Raw genomic sequence first — 19,419 nt, forward strand, 5'->3', positions numbered from 1 at the left:
CATTAAAAGTGTCCATTGGCAATTGTGAACATTTTCCAAATTACATTTTTTGCTGACTGATGACAGGGATTGAAACGGGAGACAGAAACACGGCAGCTCAAATTGGGTCCCCTCTGCTACAGTGTTGTCAGTGAGGTCTTGATTGTGCCGCTCCGAGGCTCTGGTGGCTAACTGTGTCATTTTGCCCCTCTTAAAAAGCAGACACCCACGGTAGACATCCGTCCACGCTCGGCCACAGCCATTCAAATGAACAACGCCACGCACATGCAGGAGCGAGACGAGGAGTACGGCTACGAGTGTCTGGACGGGAAGGACTGCACCAGCTTCTTCTGCTGCTTCGAAGACTGCCGCTCCGGAGCCTGGCGGCACGGCAGGTTGCACATTCGCATCGCCAAGATAGACTCATACGCACGCATCTTCTTCCCCACTGCATTCGGTCTCTTCAACCTGGTCTACTGGGTCTCCTATCTCTATCTCTAGGCCCCGGTGTGTATCCGGCCTTATCATACACTTCATCATATTATACATATGCTTGGCGCCGGCAAAGGACGTTTTTAAGGAGGGGACCCACTTAAACACCAATTGATCTGATGTGAAGCTTTTTCCTTTAATTCTCGGGTTTTAATCTCTTTACATTATTTTATCTGATAACTTTAACACATATTGCAACTGTTGTAGCATTACATTTCACTGGCATGGAGAGGTTTGTCCGTGTTTGTTTGTTTTTTGAAAGAAAAAAAAATGATTGTGTGAGCATTTAACAAGAATCTAAATTTTGTTTTCATCAATTTCCTCTAAGTGGGATTTTGGCTACTTGATTAATTTGTAGGCAAATACAATCCTTTCACAATGAATAATTAAAATTAATAGTAATTCAGATCACATCATACACCCATCAGAAAAATCTAAATCAAATAATCTGTCTCATCACTCAATTTTCACACCCCCCCCCCCCCCCCCCCCCCCCCCCCAACATACTAAAACACAAAATCTGAAGCACTTTAATAGAGCTATGTTAGGCAGTGACATTGAAATTCATTTTGATAATGCTAATTTATTTTTTAATTTATTCAGCTAACATGTTAGCACAATTAAATATTGCATTTTTCACGTGTGGTCAGGCAGCGCTGCTGCTGTTTAAATGCTAAACTGTACAGACACTGTATATATTTTACTATTACATAGTGGTTTACATTTATTGCATGCACATTTCAGGCCAAAAATCAACATGTTTTATGGTCTTCTATTGTTGGATATGGAAACTAATAAACGAGCACTGTTGATATTTATTCAGGATTCAATTATACCTTTTTTTTCTAGGAAAATTGGAAAATGAAATGATTAAAAAAAATGTGCCCACTTCATGCTTCTAAGTTGAGGATGCATATTTGCATACAAGTGGGAAGACCAGCCCCAGACAACTTGTCCAATCATTTTGTTCACAGCCAGTCGCTTACGGTGTAGACAACACTGACCTCTGATCCTCTCCTCCATTTGCTGTTACCAGTGTGCATTTACAGAACTGCTGTTGTGTTCGGGGTTACGCAAGCTTTTTACAAAATAAGCTGTACCGCAGCAAGTTAGGTTACAAAACGAATCACCAACAGCAGGAGAGGGTGTTTTCTGTGTCATTCTTTCTTTAAGACAGGAAACAGAAACTGAGAAAATATGAATTGATAACAAATAAACTTGAGAGCTCAATTCAAGTAAAACATGTATCTGATGGTGTTAAGAACAAGCCTTATCATCAAGCGTCTCACTTCCTGTATCCAAGAAAAGAAACACATCGAGAAATTAAATAATCACATTGTGTTGAAATCGATTTGGGGATTGGGCCGGAGTTCATTATTTTAAACTTTTTTTCCCCCCTTTAAAATGTATTTTGAATGCCGTACTGTCGTGTGGAGAGAGCAGAGAACACAGTCAATTGTAAATGTTGTGTATGATAGATACAACGCACATGAATTACAACCCCTTATATATCACTTTTGATAGACGCAGGTATGCAACAAACGGAGACAGTGCTCAAGATGATTTGTAAACTGACAAGGAATGGGTCTAAATCACATTGTTTGTTTTTTTTGTACATATATTATGAACAGAAGAAAAACATTTGTCAGGCCCTTGGGATTTTTGTAAAAGGGAATATATTTTGTAATCTCAGCATAGTTACAGTATATCATCATACAGTATATTAGACTTATTGTATTATGCTGGACTGATCATGTAGAATACTTAGGGGGTAATGGGGTATTTATTTATCCATTGGTGGTATTTATTTATTTATTCATGTATTTATTCTGTTGAAAGAAATTGTATTTTATGTTCATATAGCCCCTGAAAAGAAACACAGAATGCTGTCATTTATATCAAAGAAACATTTTTGTTCGATGTGTCAGTGGCGCTTGAACTTATTTATCTTGTGTTTTCTATGTTGTGGTCAATGTACACTACTCTCACAAACTGCCTGTCAAACTGTTATATCTGTTGAGTTAGTGAGTTGCAACATTACCTGTTGTGCAGCTTCAGAATAGTAGACTTCAATATTTTCAGGGGGGCGGAAAAAAACACAAAAAACAATTCCCAAGCCACCAGAAGAAGAAATTTTGCTTGTCTAAGTGACGATTAATTATTTCCACTTTCTTTTCCCCCACCTCCACATGGGTTGTCATTGGTCTCTAATATTTGTCATCATTAATAAAGCATCAGTGATAATACTATGTCACATTTAGCAGATTATCTCATATTTCCTGGCGTTCTTTCCCTTTTGTATTTAACGGTGGTCCTGTTTGTGTTCCAAAGCTGCCACTTAGTCGTCTAAACCCGTCTTCAGTGTGCACATCTCTCACATGTTTGGGGCCACGAGTTCGTCAATAGCAGTGGTGTAGACCGGCCGTCATCAGTGTTCAGTAGTTTAAAGAAGTGTAACAGAGTGATTACATTGTATAAAGTGCCAAACTGACACATGCAATAGAGAATATCCAATTATAATATCATTTTTAAATCCACTTACTCTGCTTCGGGGGGGAATGCAATACAGCAAATTTCTGCCACATTGATGTTCCCTTGGACACGGGTTTGCAAGTGGTCTGAGCATGTCTATTATTTTTTCATTTCATTTATTCATTTTTAATACAGTTCAGAACCAAAAGCATGAAGTCGGTTGTTCAGATGATAAAAAAAAAAAGTTAAATTCAGACTGTATCAGACTCTATTCACAAACCTATCATACTGATAATGGAGCATGTCTTGTGTTTAGACAGTGATGCAGAAAACAATCGTACTTAATGGAATATGATTTTTCTTTTCTTTTTTCCACGATGTTTAAAGCTTGTTTAGCATCTGTTTATTCTATTTATATTTTTTGTGCACTCTATTCTAAATGCAGAGCTTTAACAGTGTGCGGAAGGTTAAGGAGTGTGTTTATATTCAGTAGTGTGAAGCTGAACATGCTTTCAGTCAAACAGTGACGCTTTGAAGAATTGGGACTAATTCAAGCATTGGACTTTTATTACACTGTACTCATTTTTGACAAAGTTAACTTGTTTCTTTTGGGGGCCCACAAATGAGAGACATGTAAACATCACGTGTAGGTATTTTATATTGTTATGTATTTTGTCAAAATGCAGAAAACATAGTAATACGCAGTGGAATTACAGAGCTCAGTAAGAGGTTTCCAAGAACAAAATAAATTTCATATGATTCTCATACACACAGTATGTTAGTTGTTTGCCATCTATGTACATTTGGGTATTGCAAAGAAAAGAAAGAGGGGAGGGGGCACTGATCATTTCTGTTTGGGACTGCATAATATATTATACATGTACTGGAAAAAAAACCTTTTCATAAGGGAATTGCACATAGCTGTGGAATTTTACAATAAAATGGTTGCATTTATTGGTGCGTATAGGTTCATTATTACGATACAAATAATATTGTAATTAGCATAACTATTTCAGTGGGATACTATATTTTACAGAATTATTGTGTGCTTCTATTAAGTTTAACCTGGAAACTAGCTAGCAAAGAAAATTAGGGGTTGCAAGGAATATATATAATATCACCATGTTATAATGGTCCAAATTACTAAGAGTAATGAAACTATTATTTTAGAGCTACAATAATTTCAGAAGTACCATGATGTACGTACAAAAACAGAGTGTGTGAGTTTTTAATGGCAAGCAATGAGAAATATACTGAAAAGTCAACATTGTAAATTCAGGTCATCAGATAAATTCTGCTGAGAAATAACAATAGGAAATGAGAGTATGTTGCACCCTCCACTTCAGTCATCCTGAAGCATCCTGCTACAGATAACATTAGCCAATAAGATCCAGACAAGCAGATCATACATAATGTGCCAAGTATTAGAAATGAGATCCAGAAAAGAGTGGCTAGGTAGAAAATCAACATCCACAGTGCTTATGTGGCCACCTAAAATGTTAAAAACATCATATTTCAACTCACTCTGAGACAATGTGTGGTTCTACAAGTTGTAATTAAAATAAACCACGATATTAATCCAATTTCATTGTCATTTGACCAGCTGTCAAGTAGTCACCTTAATTATAAGATACAAATTATAACTGACATGTTCAGACATTTTAATAGCCGTTCCAGAAACGATCGATGGAAATAATATTGATGTCCCCCTTGAAGAAGCGAGACTTGTTTAATAATGGTCCTGCCCCTGTTCAGCTGGATTACACTTCAGCACTTGTCTGTCATCTTGATGAGCTGTCATCTATGAAACAACATCCTTTCTAAAGGACGAGGTAACCAGCGTCCCTGCAGCCGCCTCCGGTTTTGAGGGAGCAGATGATGGATGTTATACTTGGTGGAAATTCAATATGAAAAAAAAGAAGTGCTTTTCACCTACAGTGTAGAGACACATGTCATTATTGCTCAATTTTGTGCCAAGATTGCAAACCATGTGTCATGGTGTTATCTGAAATATCACTAAACAGGGCAACAGAAGCACTGACCTGCTTTTATGAAAACAGCTAAGGACGTCAGTTTCGGCGTGACATAACTCCTAACAGGAGCATGGTTTCATCTAATAGGACAGTCTTTATCCAGGGATAGATCACAGTACAGCCTGTTCTTGTCCTGCGCAGTGATTCTCTCCCTTCCAGGAAGGTGCACTTGAATCGGGGCAGCAGTTGGCTGATGGACCCCTGCGCTGGCAACTCTCCCTCCACTGGGCAGGGTGGCAGCTGCAACAGGACAGCCACCGAAGCCTTCTGATCATTGCACAACCGCCAGAGTGTCCGTCGTAGCTAGCCCCCTTTCATCAGCTGAGGTACAGGCTCTTCAGACAGGGCAGAGCTGGGGGTCCCGGAACTCCTGCACGAATATTGCAACCAGAACATGGCTCTTTTGTAGGACTTCACCCTCACGCTTTCGTCACTACGCACAATGAGATATCGAGCTCTTTGGCTGGTTGGTTTGTTTTTTTGTCAGAAGGATTACACAAGAACTACTCTACAGATTCCCATGAAGATGTGTGGGACGACGGGACAATAGAGAGCAGGGCAGATCCAAAAGATTATTTTCATTACTTTCATTTTCACTGATTTCCAAAGGAATAATGCAGGGATTTTGCTGGAAAAAAAATTCTAGCATATTTACTGGACTGATTTCTTTGAGCCTGTGCAATGTGGTGCGGCTCTAAATAAATATTTGGTTCTAACAGATTCAAATTTGGCTTCAAAAGGAAACTATTGGGCCTTGGTTTCAGAGTTCTATTCTAGTTAACGTACTTTATGTAAAGGGTCATTCTCTCACAAACTATAGTAAGAGATTATACTGAGGCGAAGCCAGTAAAACACTGTGTGAACCTTCAGTGTGTAAAGCTCTGTGAGGAGATCCGAGAAGCATCTCAGTCATTTGTCAAAAGACCGAATGAGCAATCACAGCTGACTTTTTTTTCTAACCTATCGGGGGGAAAAACAGTTGCCACTTTCAAAAAGTAATGTTTGAAAAGTCATGATAGTTACGATGCCACCCTGTTACATCAGTGTACTAGAGACTTCATTACAGATGACATTCAATGATTTTTGAAATGTGCAGTCAATGATACACGTTGTAAAATGTCAGCCATGAAATGATTTGACCTTGCACATTAATTCAGACTGAGCCTCCTGCGATGGCGCTGAGGGATGCTAGGTGTGACCATAAATGTCCATATATGCGATTCCAGGTACTTATATATATATTTTTTTTTTAAATATTTCTGCCTGTGTGTGTAATATGTCTAACTATGGGTGCGTGTTTCTGCCAGCACCCCTCATTAACAGCTCAAGTGTAATCTGCTTGGGCACAGTAACAGTGTGAGCGGGAAAAACAGGGGGGTGGTTGCATAACTTCTTTTTGCCAACACACTGTATAAACTGGGATTAATTACCAGGGACCTTACTGTCAAGATACTCCAATCCACAACCATCATAGGGAGATGACAAATAAGATCCTAAATACACAGGACTACAGAGTGTGGTATGTCAAAATGACATGAATTGAATTCGATCACTTAAACTTCAAAAGGTCAAAGAGAACTTCGTAACATAACTGGGACATTGAGGATAACTAAAAGACAAGCAAGATAAGAGTATATATATACATATTTTTTTTATTACCTCAGTAATTAGCAAAGACTTGAATGCCTGTTGTGAAATAGATATCTCGGCTGATTTTGTTCCTCTTCTTAAAGAGATAAGAGGTATTATTTCAACCATGTTTTGGCACGAGCCTAAGGTACATTCCCTATAAAGCATTGTGTTATCCAAAGCAATTACTTTTGTGGGACATATATATATTGATGGATTGATAGTTGAATGGATGGATATATTGATGGACAGGCCATCTTTACCATGGCATACCATACAGTACTGCAATTGCGCTTATCCTATCCTATTACTGTAATACACTCCACACTTTGCTGAAGCACATGCGCCTAAAACTAAAGCAGAACAGTAACATATGTTTATTGCCGACAGTAACTTAACCACTGAAAATCAGAATTTGGCTAAATTGGAGGAGGACGGAGCCTGTGTGGAGCCACGAGCAAACGTTTGGGCTGACTGTGACTGGATGTGAAGCTGTCAGTCGAGCAGTAACTCATGAAAACGTGTCCTTAACTGTCGTAAAGGCGTACGTTCAAAGAGAATCCCTGTTTGAAAAGCCTCTAGTGACTTGGAGTAATGAAAACAAGGGATACTGAGAATATCGGATTTGTATGACAGCTGAAGTCTTTTTTTTCCAAAGTGCATTACAAATGTAATGCATTCGAGGGGAAGAATGATTGCGGCATAGGCACTTTTTTTCACTAAGCACAGGTCTGACCCACATGAAAAAGTCTCATCCTCATTCTGTTTTCTTTTTCAATGTGAGGGCTAGGATCCAACACAGTATGACAACCTTGCACAATGTCTTTTCGTAGACAAGGTACATTGACCAGGGACTGGAAGCACCATAAAGTACATGTTTTATGGGCAACTTAAGTTCAATGACCCTTGATGCTTGGCGCTGTGCACTCTAGGCTTCCCATAGTGCTTTAGTTAAGTTATTCCTTGCTGTTAAGATGACCTTCCTGAAGCTCCGGGATGTTTTTGTTTTTGTAGTCAAGGTTTGATTTATGGATTTACGGTAATTTAAATTCCAAATGATAATATCAACAAAGAAAATACTAAAAACAAATCCATTACAGTGCCATTGTGAAAGTCTGCTGATAAACTGTAAATGTGTGTACTGTAGCTGAGTATTATTAACTTTCATAGAATATGTAACCCTATGCTCTCCCCTTTTTACATGCATATAGGTGTATATGTGGCAAATAGTTATTTATATCCTTTTTTTTCGCTTAAACTTGCCATTATGATATCAAAACTGATTGCACAGTGAAATGGTGATAGAAAACTACACCATTCGCACTTATATTGGTCCCCTATAAGTCTTGATTTCACTATGTTATTGTCTTGGCCGCCAGGACGCGTTTTTTTGCGGGAAAAAATAAGACTTAATTGATGGCACAAAGGAAATGTGTCACCCATTGTGTAACCAAAAGAAGGACAAACATAATGTTCCCCAGGTATCTATCCCCAGTGATGGAAATGGCAGACGGTGCTGGAAAAGCCAAATTAACAAAAACAACTCAACCTCGCAGGAGAAAAGAAATCCCATTGACGGATAAACAAAAGCATCCGAAGGAGGAGAGTGATAGAGAAGGAAATAAAACAAGAGTGAACCTCGAACAGATATTGACTCCGAGGAGAAGGCTCCTCTCTCTTGAGAGGCCACTAAGGCACAAAAGTCATCTTTTACCTCCTTAAACTCATTTAATGGACATTTCTGTACCACATCGAAAAAATTTAAATGTAGACACAAGACAAAAAAGAATAGTTCATATTCATGGCTTCTATTAAAATATTGTTTAAAAAAAAGAAAAAAAGAAAAAAAGGCAAACGTCTACATGTGCAAAGACAAGTCCTGTGTCATTATGCATATTTTAAAGCAAAACACTTGCTCTAAAGGCGCCAGTGAAAAAACACCAACCAGCTGAAAAATAAGATCATACACCCTGTCACCTGAAGCCTTGAGGGCAAATCTGGGCCGACACACTATTAGCACTCTGCGATGTCGAACGCAACCTTCTCTCATTAGCAAATTTGACAGGATCAGCAGAATTTACATCTGCTTACGACATGGTTTTTTTTTTTTTGGAATACTTCTTAAAAAGGTGTGCAGGGAGGAAAGTTGGGATAACGACTACACACAACAGATCAAGAAAAATGCTTATGATGCTATAATCAGTCAGGCATTATCATCGGTCAATGGGCAAAATCTTGCTATGTTGCACCAAGTGGCACACTGGTATCTTTTTTTCAAACTCAGAGAATGAGGCATATCCACATTTCAATAATACTTCATTGATATTCATGTTCTTTCGTGTATTCTGTCTCTTGTTCAGTGATATTACTATCAGGGTGTGATGAAGTTTCCATACCGCTAACAAGAGGCGGGAGGCCGCGTCTTCTATCAGTCCCTAATGGCCGGTCTGGAAGTGTAGTGGATTTGTTGTTGGGCTGAGCATGGCACCCTGCAGGCAGCAGCAGAGGAGAGACCAAGGACTGCACTGCACCCTGAATAGTAATCGACCCGACACCCACACCTCTGAAGTGATCACCTTCACCGTTCTTTCTATCATCCTTCCGAGGCTCAACTTGCTGCATTACACTTTTGCCGGCAGTCATAACACTGAACACCTCTTCCCAAAAAGCCTTATTGTGCCAGTTTGATTGTGACCATATGCACAATCGTTCTGTAGCATGCAACGGGTCATGATTTTGTACACACAGTTGTAATGCCCTGAGTGAATGTATCTTCCCTCTATCCACTGCTTTTTTGTCTACTTTTCTTTGCTGTAGCCTGTTGATATTTGCTGATGCAGTTGAGCTAGTGTGTTTCCCCTCCCTCCTCCCCCCAGGGGTTCATTAAAGATTCATTGTATCTTAAGCATGAGGAAGAGGTTAAGTTGTTCAGTTGTTGCTCGGCCTGAAGTCTTCACCATTCCAGGTACAGAGTAAAATGAGGTCACTTCAGATCTCCCCTGTCATGGAATCCTCAGGTGTTTCTTTCTACGCTGGAGTGACTGGCATGGGAAAACACACACATTATATTTCACATTTTAACATGCATACATGTATATATATATCTCATTGATGAATGGTTGCCTGGCAGTTCAGTGGCAGGTGGAAGTTTCACAACGTCTCATGGACTCACAGTAGCCAAACTGGATATGATGTCATGTCAGTGAGGCTGTTTTACAAAATGCCTGACCAACTGAAATTCAAATTGTGATCACTGTCGGTGGGTGAGGACTTGCATTATGTTAAGATATGATCTTAGACATGAACATTATCTGACTAAACTATTTTTGTTGTTGTCGTCGTTGTCCTTCAGGGATTTTTCTTTTTCGAACCAACGTCTCCAATGTCTAAATAGGCTTTACCAGTTTTTTCTATAGACATTCTACACATGAACATGAATTAGCAATAGTCGACGACATTTTCCGATCACAGTAGTCATCAGCACAGCCAGTTGCCTGTTTGCAACAAGCGAAGAGTGAGTGAGCATTTGGGTTGGGGTTTCATTTGGCACGATAAGGTTCTGGTTTGAAGGGCATCACCGATTAATCATCAATTCATCAACAGACTGAACTATCACACAGAGAAGGATTAAAACCAAGCCGACATACAAATCAAAACTTAAGCACAACCTGCCATGGTTGGAGGACGAGAGTTATTAAAAAGACACAACAAAATGACATGATGAAGTAGCACTATGACCTACAACAGTCCTGTTAGAAGTCATTTATGCCTCTACCATCAATCTCAAAGGATTATTAGCCATGTGCTGGGAAACTAACTTCCAACTTCCTTTGTAGTAAATAATCTCACTTCTCACACCCGGAACATCTACTCTATTTCATATTAGAATTGCCCTACAGCGAGAGAGAGAGAGAGAGAGAGAGAGAGAGAGAGAGAGAGAGAGAGAGAGAGAGAGAGAGAGAGAGAGAGAGCTGCAGGTGTAGAGACGTTTAAATGTCTAATCTCTCACCCTGAAAAACTTAAGAGGCATTCCTTAATTAGAAACTACTTTGCGGTTGAAATAAATATGGGTTTTATAGCTAAAATAAAAGATTTAAGAGTTTTCCTTGGGACTTTACTTGAAGCTCAAACACAGAAGCTTCCAGTCTCCCTTTGGGGCAGTCACCTGCTTTTGTGTTACATTTCATCTCTCTGGTCTTTCAGGTGTCCTCAAATTTTGTTTTTCCCGCTCTGATATTTATGAATAATGATATAGGTGCAAGGGATACCACCAGGCTCCTCACATCATTGTTTGCTCAGTGTCAGACATAATAAAAACGTGATAAGTCAAGCCAATACCATTACGGGGCCTTTTTCACAGATTGGTTTCCACATTAGCCGCGGCAATGAGCTTTGACAGGACTGATGGAGCGTGCCGACAGGAATGACACAATGTTATACACATTTCCTCCGGCGAAGACACCACATCACCTACTGGATATAAATTGCTGGAAGGAGTTGAATGTGCTCTGACAGTGAGACATTTGAGAGAGACACACACACACACACACACACACACACACACATTACACACTATGGATGTTGATATTAGTATTGTTTACAGATACAACATTTTTAATGTGAACTGATCATGTCCACAAGTCCTTCCTTTATAGAAAATGTGATGCCTGAATAGCTTGGCTGTCAATCATCAAATAGGGTGGACGTACAGATAACTGAAAAAAATTAAGCAAATGTTCTGTCAAAGGAGTGCGACTGAACAATTACAGCTACGGTTCTCTTCTGGTTTCCTTTTCAGCCCAGTAACCCCAATAAATTGCCGCCATTCTCGGCCAACATTTGCAAAACCTCCAGACTGAACTAGATTAAGTTAACACAAATTCTACTCATGCTGATTGAGTTATGTTAAAGCTCTGCATTACAGTATTACAGTTAATCTCGTTCATTTTAAACACAGCACTGTTACGATGACTGCGGCCACATCATCCAGTCCTCAAGGTTCACATTCATCAGCAATTTCAGCCGTCATTACAAAGGGTTATTTTTTATTCTTCTTTTTTTCACCCCCAGTCATTGCCATACTGACCACCAGTGGCAAACATATCAGCCCAGATTAATACTGAACGCACACACATAATGTCAGACAAATCATGAAATTGAAATATGAGCATATGGGGCTATAAACACAGGCATGTTGTCAGGATGAATCATGCGCTGACAGGAGTAGCATAAGAGATACGTTTATAACCCCACTACATACATGTCAAACGCACACACACACACACAGTCTACTGCTTCTCTTACAATACCTTCGGCAGCTGCCTTTTCTAATCCATCAACTGAGTGGAGGAGCTGATCTGTCAGGTCCACGCTCGGTTCAGCGGATAGTCACACGGAGGGCTGTCAGGTGTATTTAAAGGCAGCGGCACAGCTTTTTAAGTGTTGTGTGTTTACAGACTCCCATCATCACGCATTTGTCAAATGGTGGGGAAAATAACATTTCCTTTGCTTAAGTTATTTTAGAAAGAGTTTGTTAATATTCTTCAACTGCCCAACATTTGAACCAGTGAGCACTGCCTGGCAAGGCGTAGCCTCAAAACACTGTCAGCGTAGAGCCGGAGCTGAGACAGACAAATCAGTTACTTGCATGGCAAGCCACGCAATGTGGCATGGAGGTCAAATTAAATGTTATGCTTTCTTCCCAATATCATATACAGTAGTCATATGAACTCAAAATTATTATAAATGTTTTATGAAACAGCGTTTCACGGATTATGTCCTGACAAATTTGCGAGTTGCTAAAAATCAAATATGTATCTTACAGGGAGACGAATTGGAATTATTTGTGTATCTGCATATTTCTACATTAGTGGTGTGGATGCACATCCAGGTCTACAGTCCAAAATTTGTGTACTCGCATTAGATGGCTAGTGGAATTCACTTTTCGACCACACTGCCCTTACTCTCTCCACGTGACCACCCCTGCCTGGGCTCCCCGGAGGCCATGATGTTCCAGCATCTAACCGGATCTGTCTCTCCCCACAGAGCTGAAGGCCCATGGTTGCATGCCTCAGATAGCTCCTCTGCCGGCGGCCCACTCCCCCGAGGTCCAGTGGACTCACCCATGCACACAGCTGAGTCACTCCCAAAAGAGGAACACAAATAAGGCAGGCACAAATATTCTACATACATACATATTGAGATTTGCGAAATGTGTTTTGTACGTATAAACAAATCCGGACAGAAACGTGAACCTTTTACATTGCTGCAAATTATTAATACTCATCCATCTATTCTTTCTCCATTGCTAGTCTGGGTACAGATCACAGCAGCAGCAGGGTAAGCCAAAATGCCCTCCACAGACACTTCCTACAATCAAACGATCTTCCTGGAAGTTCCTGAGGCATTGAAGCCAGATGAAATGAATTATCCTTCTTCGAAATGGATGGTCCCAGACTACCTCCACAAGCTTAGGCTTTAAGGAGGCATCCTAATCAGATGCTTGAATCACCTCAGATGTCCCCGTCACGTCCTCCTCATCCAGCAGTGACAGAACACTTCAAACTGTTTTATTGGAAGGTAGGCATAAAGGGGCAACAAGGAGCTCAAACCAATACTTATACCTGCCAAGCACCTCTCACTTTGGACAACAAAGTAAATGGAGACAGCACACGGCTACAATGCCTTTCCAGAGGGAAAGGGATTGTGCACACTAACGGCGAATATGATCAATTCATTCAGTGCATTAGCTTAAACAATCATGCGCACAACGACATTGGACAAGTCATTGATTTCCTAATGACCATCACATAGTGAATGATCATCCTTTCAGCTTTTCTGTTCTATTAGGATATGTAGATCCTATAATTATAAGATAGATCAAACACTCATGCCTGCAGAATCCACTTGGGGAAAAAAAAATCACACATTACACATATCTACAAACTGTAGATGACGCATTGGTGCATATAGGAATATCATTCATGTAACGATTTTAACAGCTTTTGGGAAATTCCTTTCCTGCATTTAGTCTGGCACTGAGCGATGAGAGAGAAGGCATGTGGAACTACATACTAAAGAGTTTGTGTGTGCATGCAATTGATTCTGAAGTCATTTCATTAGGCGAAACTTTCCAAACTCAGGGCAGTATTAAGTGTGTTTCAAGTTTAAATGTTTAATGTTTTAATGTTTCGTCTGACTTCTACAGCCAGTGTTGCAGTGTCTCAGTGTAAGCTTTGTCACCTCACTGCAAGAAGTTTTGCAAATTATCTTAGGGTGCCCCAGTTATTTCCCCCCCAGTCCAACACTCTCCTCTAGCATTCACACCACAATGAAAATGGATGGATTGTTTTCATTGGCATTACATCACAAGTATCAGGGAAATGAATCGAAATCAAAAGTACCCTTGAGTGGCCTAAGACTTTGTGTATATGCATCCATATGTGCCCAGAAGTGTTTGTACATCTTTGTGTATGTACCTCTTTTTGTATGCACATGACTTTTAGTGTCGTGTAGCACACACCCTGTTTGTGTGTGCTACATTTACATGACTTTTGTTTCTCCCTGAACTTTTTTGATTAGACGACAACAGCACCAAGGTCAACAAATCACTCCCGATTCCGCCCCTCAACGAAAGCAGCATTATGTTGAAGCCACTGTCACAGTCACAATTGAAAAATGTTGTCAGCTGTCTGACACGTTCATCTATAAGCATAACTGTCTGAGCGGATGTTGGAGTGAGCACAGTCATTGAATTCTGATGACTTTCTATATCAAGTAAGAGGATAAATTGTGAGCATTGACTAAAGGTCAGGGGTTTATGGAGATTTTTTATTAAATTATTTACTCAACCTAAAAATAAATCCACAGAATCCTTGTGGCCTTTTGGAGTATGATCAAGGAAGGGGCCATTGATTGATGAGATTCCTCTAGATGCTAATGTGAGTTTAATCAGGTTTGCTTTGATTGGTTTCTTGATTTTTTTTCTTCTCTCTCGCCCTCATTATATGGTGGGTTCTGCGTTCAGTGTCAAAAAAACATGACCTCATCTTGAATGTGAAGAAAACCTGGATGAAAAAAAAATATAGAAATGAATACAAATGACGTCAGATTAAAAACTGAATGCATGATGCAATTTATAGGCAGATTAAGCTGCTTTGCGCTCAGATGCACCTCTTAGAATAAGTGTGTAGCGTGACCGGCAGATGGAAATGCCAACCATTACATAAAATCTATTCAGTGTAACACAACAAGTCTCTAACAATTCAGAAATATATACGTATGACTCAAGCATGATGTATGAGGTCAGATAAACATTGTTTATCAAGAGAGAGAGAGAGAAAAAAAAAAGATGAATTCATCTTTATAAAAGCATATTCTTGTTCTGCAATTAATCTGGATACCTTTTTTTCTGGGGGATGAAAAAAATAATGCCCGACAGCAAGCACGAAAACTAAAGAGTAAATGAGGAGACTACTGAACCCCAAAAAGTTTGATGAAAATAGAATGAGCCAGCTGCTAAAGCGTGTTTTGTCATGAATAACCAACAAGCATTAAACTTCAGCTCACATTTGCTTTGCTAGAAACAACTGAAATGAATATTACAGTGCACATTATATAAGAGAAGTTTAACTTGTTAGGCTGAAAGTCATAGCAAGATGATTTCTGTCCTCTCCCAACTCTGTTCACGTCCATCTACAGTACGTCCACATTCTCACCTAGAAGCTGCCGGTACAGCCACAGCTCTACTACTGGTGTTCACGGAAACTCCTCCCTCAGGTGTAGTGGGCACGAATTCAAATAGTACAGGGGAGATTTAGCGACCCATATTTTGCGAAACAAACCATAATTTTTTTCACCGGTAAAATTCCACAGTCACAATTCTTTGACTGCATGCAAAACATTGACTCAACTGAACAACCTGTAATTAGCGAGATATTCCTGCTTGATTAAATAACCATATGCTGGGATGTGTCTGGCAGCAGCAATTAAGAGTGGTTACAAAGGAAGTCTTTTTTTTATACATATTTTCTATCATTATTATTATTATTTAACATGTAAAAAAAAATGTAAGCCCTACTGTTTGCTGAAAATAAACAAAGAAGTGGAAACATGGACCGTATCACATTCAGACTTAAAGCTTACCAGCTTCCTACTAAAGTTTATTATTATTATCACTACAATTATTATTTATTATTTTGACTAGTCCATCGTCAATGTATGTCTTTTTCAAGACATACATTGACGATTCCAAGTGAACATAGGATGTTCCGCTGTACAAAGTGCAGATCACACCTGGTGTCAAACGGCACTTTTTTAGACTTCCGTTAGGCATCTTTGTTGAAACATGAACTTGTGGTGTTGCATTTTTCTTTATCGTGACCACTATAAGTTTCCTGTCTTCCCCCAGACCAAGGGGAATGATGCAAAACTAATTTTAAATGTTACACCTCTCTCCCTTTTATCTCTTTGTGTCTCCTTTTTCCAGCATTTTACCACTGCGTAGTAATGGTGGGCTCTGGCCCCTCAGGTGCAGGAGGACAGACACTGCATTTTAATCTTTTCTACATTATATTCTTCTTTTGCGGTCCTCTACTTGACCCCTCCTGGAGACTCTTAAGATAGATAGCTTTTAAGTCTATTCTTTTCATTATGTGTTGGGTTTTTCTTTTTCATGTGCTCTGTTCTAATGACCTTATGCAAAGTGCCACAATTTTACCTACAACTTTTGAAGCAACTTTGGAGCAGCCCCCCTTCTTTAGTTTGTAATTAAAGAATAGCCTGAAAAAGAACAACCTGCATCTTAGTGATGTGTTTCAAACACTAATGTGAAAGCAACTCTGCAGTTGACATGATGCACAGAAGCAGTACCATGTTTCCAAACGCAAAGGAGAAGAAAAAAAAAGGTGTCATTTAATTACCCAGAAAAGCTATTAATTCTCATGTATAAACACTGTTTGTTGTCCAGACGGCTGTCGAGCTCCACTTTTACTCCATGCTTCATCTGATTGATCTCCAATGTTGAGGGGGGAGCACGGTGAGGTGGAGAGATGAAGCCGGTGGACTTACTTCTCACACAAATTTTCCACTGTCTCTCCAGATGGAGGGATTGTAATTGATGCTTTTAAATAATCCAGTGTGTAAACACTGTTTCAGCCATGGGTTTCTTTTTCTATAACTTTTACTGTACCAACTACAGTCTCTTTAGCAACATGCATTCACAAGCACATCAATAAAGGAGATTGCTAAAATAGTATTTTTTCACTTTGGTGATGTGTTAATGTGTCTCTCTCTTCACTGAATATTAATATACCAGGCTATAATTGATTGAGCATTGCTTTGTTGCTGCTGTTAACCATGTAAGTAGCCTATTTTGACTTCCCTTGCCAGCAAAGTCTCTGAATCCACACTCAAATGTATAAACATGTTATTGCTATCATTAATATTTTTTTTAAAAACCCATAGGATCTGTCAAACTTCTCTCCAATCTTTACTAAAATGAACAATGCTAACCGCGGGTTATTTCATCCGGGGTGTTCTCTATACTATTCTTATGCTGTGAACAGACTCATGACTGAAACATGGCTGAACATGGGTATTAACCTCTAAAACCTTATTCATTGCCACGTCACGTGCCGCTCTACCTGGTTCAGCTCAATTCCATTTCAACCCTCTTGTGGGTTTCTGCAGAATGCCAGTAATCACAAACGGCAGTATTGTATACCCCCTCAGTGTGTAGCTCACAGTAGCCACCAACCCTGTATTTTATCAAGATTTCATTCCTTTTGTGGCAGCTATAAGGCTGCAGATATGGAGGTGCGTTTGCTTCCAGCCTTCACTGCCGCCGCCTCATGCAAAAGCCAGAAACGGGCTTATATCCGAATACAAATGCAGCTCTTTGATCTCGGTTGCCACCCTGGCTCTTAAGCCACCTTTGCTCCAGAAGCTGCTGGAAAAAAAGTATGACAATTGGCCCAAATCAACAGTTGTATTGAATTTGTCCTTGCTCTCATGAGCATTGCATCGTTAACCTTTAAACCATGTTAAACCCTTTGTCACCTACAGCATGTGTGGGTCATTACAAGGTGGAGAGATGATCAGACTGGAGGCAACCCCAGCATGCACATCCAAATAGATTAATAAGTTAGATAGAGAATGTTTGAAACCAGCAGGAAAAGAACGTTTCGGAATATTCCTCTGAAGAGGAAAGTATTTTTTTATTTCCAGCAAAATAGAAAAAAAACAGCGAATGAATGTTTGCCGTTTTTAATGATCACAGTGTTTGGTAATATTCAAAAGTACAGTTGATAAATGTCAGAGATGAGCAACTTTGCTTTATCATATTTACCATATGTGTTATAACAAAGACTGTGTTATAAAGTTTCTTGTCAGTTGTCCGGGATGCTTCATTTAAATGCGTGCTCTAAAGGAGCGTTACGCCCGGAGATCTTAGCTTACACAGAATGAGAAATGAAAGTGGAAATATGACACATCAGAGAAGAGAGGCCCCTGAACCGTGTTAACATGGAGTCGCGCACCCCTTCAAACACCACCTGTCTTAGCCTCAAGCTTGAGCCAACTAGCACAGGGATGCTGTGCGTTCAGTGGAGCTGTCAGAAGCTTTACTCCGCCTCTCCAGATGTGAAGGTGTGCATGAACATGTGAGAGAGTGGTCTGTGTGTGTGTGTGTGTGTGTGTGTGTGTGTGTGTGTGTCTTTGGACAAGGGAGTTGCAGTGCGCCATTGTGCAGGAACAGGGGGTGCTGGAAGTTAAATCCTTTCATGGAGATCAAAGTCGGAGCTCCTGGCGCTGATGTGAGCAGCCAGCTGGTTACCAGTGCTGACACTCGCCCCGGCTAAAAAATTTTCCATTTCATACTAAGATACTAATTATTTGGCCATTCTCCATTAGGAGGCAGACATGGTAGTGAATTTGACATCGAATAGACTCGCTAACTGTGCAGTAAGCTGTGACCTCGCGGGGCCACAAAGACCCGAGTTCCTGCCAGTGCACAGAATGTACAACGGACCTCGCAGAGTTCTCAAAGGTAAAAAAGATGATATCAATAGTCTAGCAGTGGTAAAATCAAGCAACCTAAATCAATCCTCAAATTACTTCATAGTTTCTAACTTTCTGGTAACATGGACGAGTTAAACACTCTGTTAGTAACATCTCCAATGGGCATTGTCAGTAAGATTCATTCGTAATGGAGTAAAAAGGCTCATAAAGTTGTGCTCAGGCCTTTTTTTATATGGGCTTCATTTCAGTTCATGTTTTTGAGAGACGATAACTGTATAAACAAGAAGTGACACCTGCAAACTCCAGCAAAGAGTTTTATTCCCCAACATTTATACTTTCTATTGCTTTCCAGAGTCCACTCAAAAGCCAGTTTGTCCTCCCCTCCTTTGTCCTTATGCAAACACAGAGAGCAACCCTCTCCCAGTCATAAAATAAGTGCTTGATATCACCCCAGTTTGTATAATCTGTAGCGGAGGGATGGCCGCTGGGTATCTGCTCTCTTATTGTGAGACAGAGCTTTTGTGCGTATGACAAAGAGAGTTGTGCCTACCGGGCAGCTTGATCTGCCCTAATGGGGCTTGTCTGGATTTACAGAGGCTTTCGATTTGCTGAGAATACGCCGCAGTTGATTTCACACATATACCAGCCGGCCTTGCAGAGGGACTGCCACGTCCGCCGAGGGCAACTCGCAGCGGCGGCTAGTGATTTTGGCTAGTGATAGGACTGAAAGCACAGAGGGCCCCTGATAACACACAGACAGCACCGTTGTCCAGCTTGGAGAACTCAGCTTTGCCGT

At 40.1% G+C, this 19,419-nt stretch overlaps 1 protein-coding gene and 1 long non-coding RNA gene across 7 annotated transcripts in view; one reads left to right on the forward strand and one right to left on the reverse strand.

The window, feature by feature from the left end:
* Nucleotides 1–3,897, forward strand: part of gabrg2 (gamma-aminobutyric acid type A receptor subunit gamma2) — a 44,714-nt gene extending 40,817 nt beyond the window's left edge. For 2 of the 4 annotated variants that reach the window (XM_035626312.2, XM_035626314.2), the window contains one exon: nucleotides 199–3,897. In XM_035626312.2, coding sequence (XP_035482205.1) covers nucleotides 199–480 — 282 coding nt within the window. In that variant the 3' untranslated portion in view covers nucleotides 481–3,897. The remainder of the gene's footprint in view (nucleotides 1–198) is intronic. The other 2 variants (XM_035626313.2, XM_035626315.2) reach the window with 1 other exon arrangement.
* Nucleotides 1–19,419, reverse strand: part of LOC124849825 — a 222,929-nt gene that overhangs the window by 40,939 nt on the left and 162,571 nt on the right. The window lies entirely within an intron of this gene.

The sequence above is a fragment of the Scophthalmus maximus genome, chromosome 2 (genome assembly GCF_022379125.1).
Source record: "Scophthalmus maximus strain ysfricsl-2021 chromosome 2, ASM2237912v1, whole genome shotgun sequence".
NCBI lineage: Eukaryota > Metazoa > Chordata > Actinopteri > Pleuronectiformes > Scophthalmidae > Scophthalmus > Scophthalmus maximus.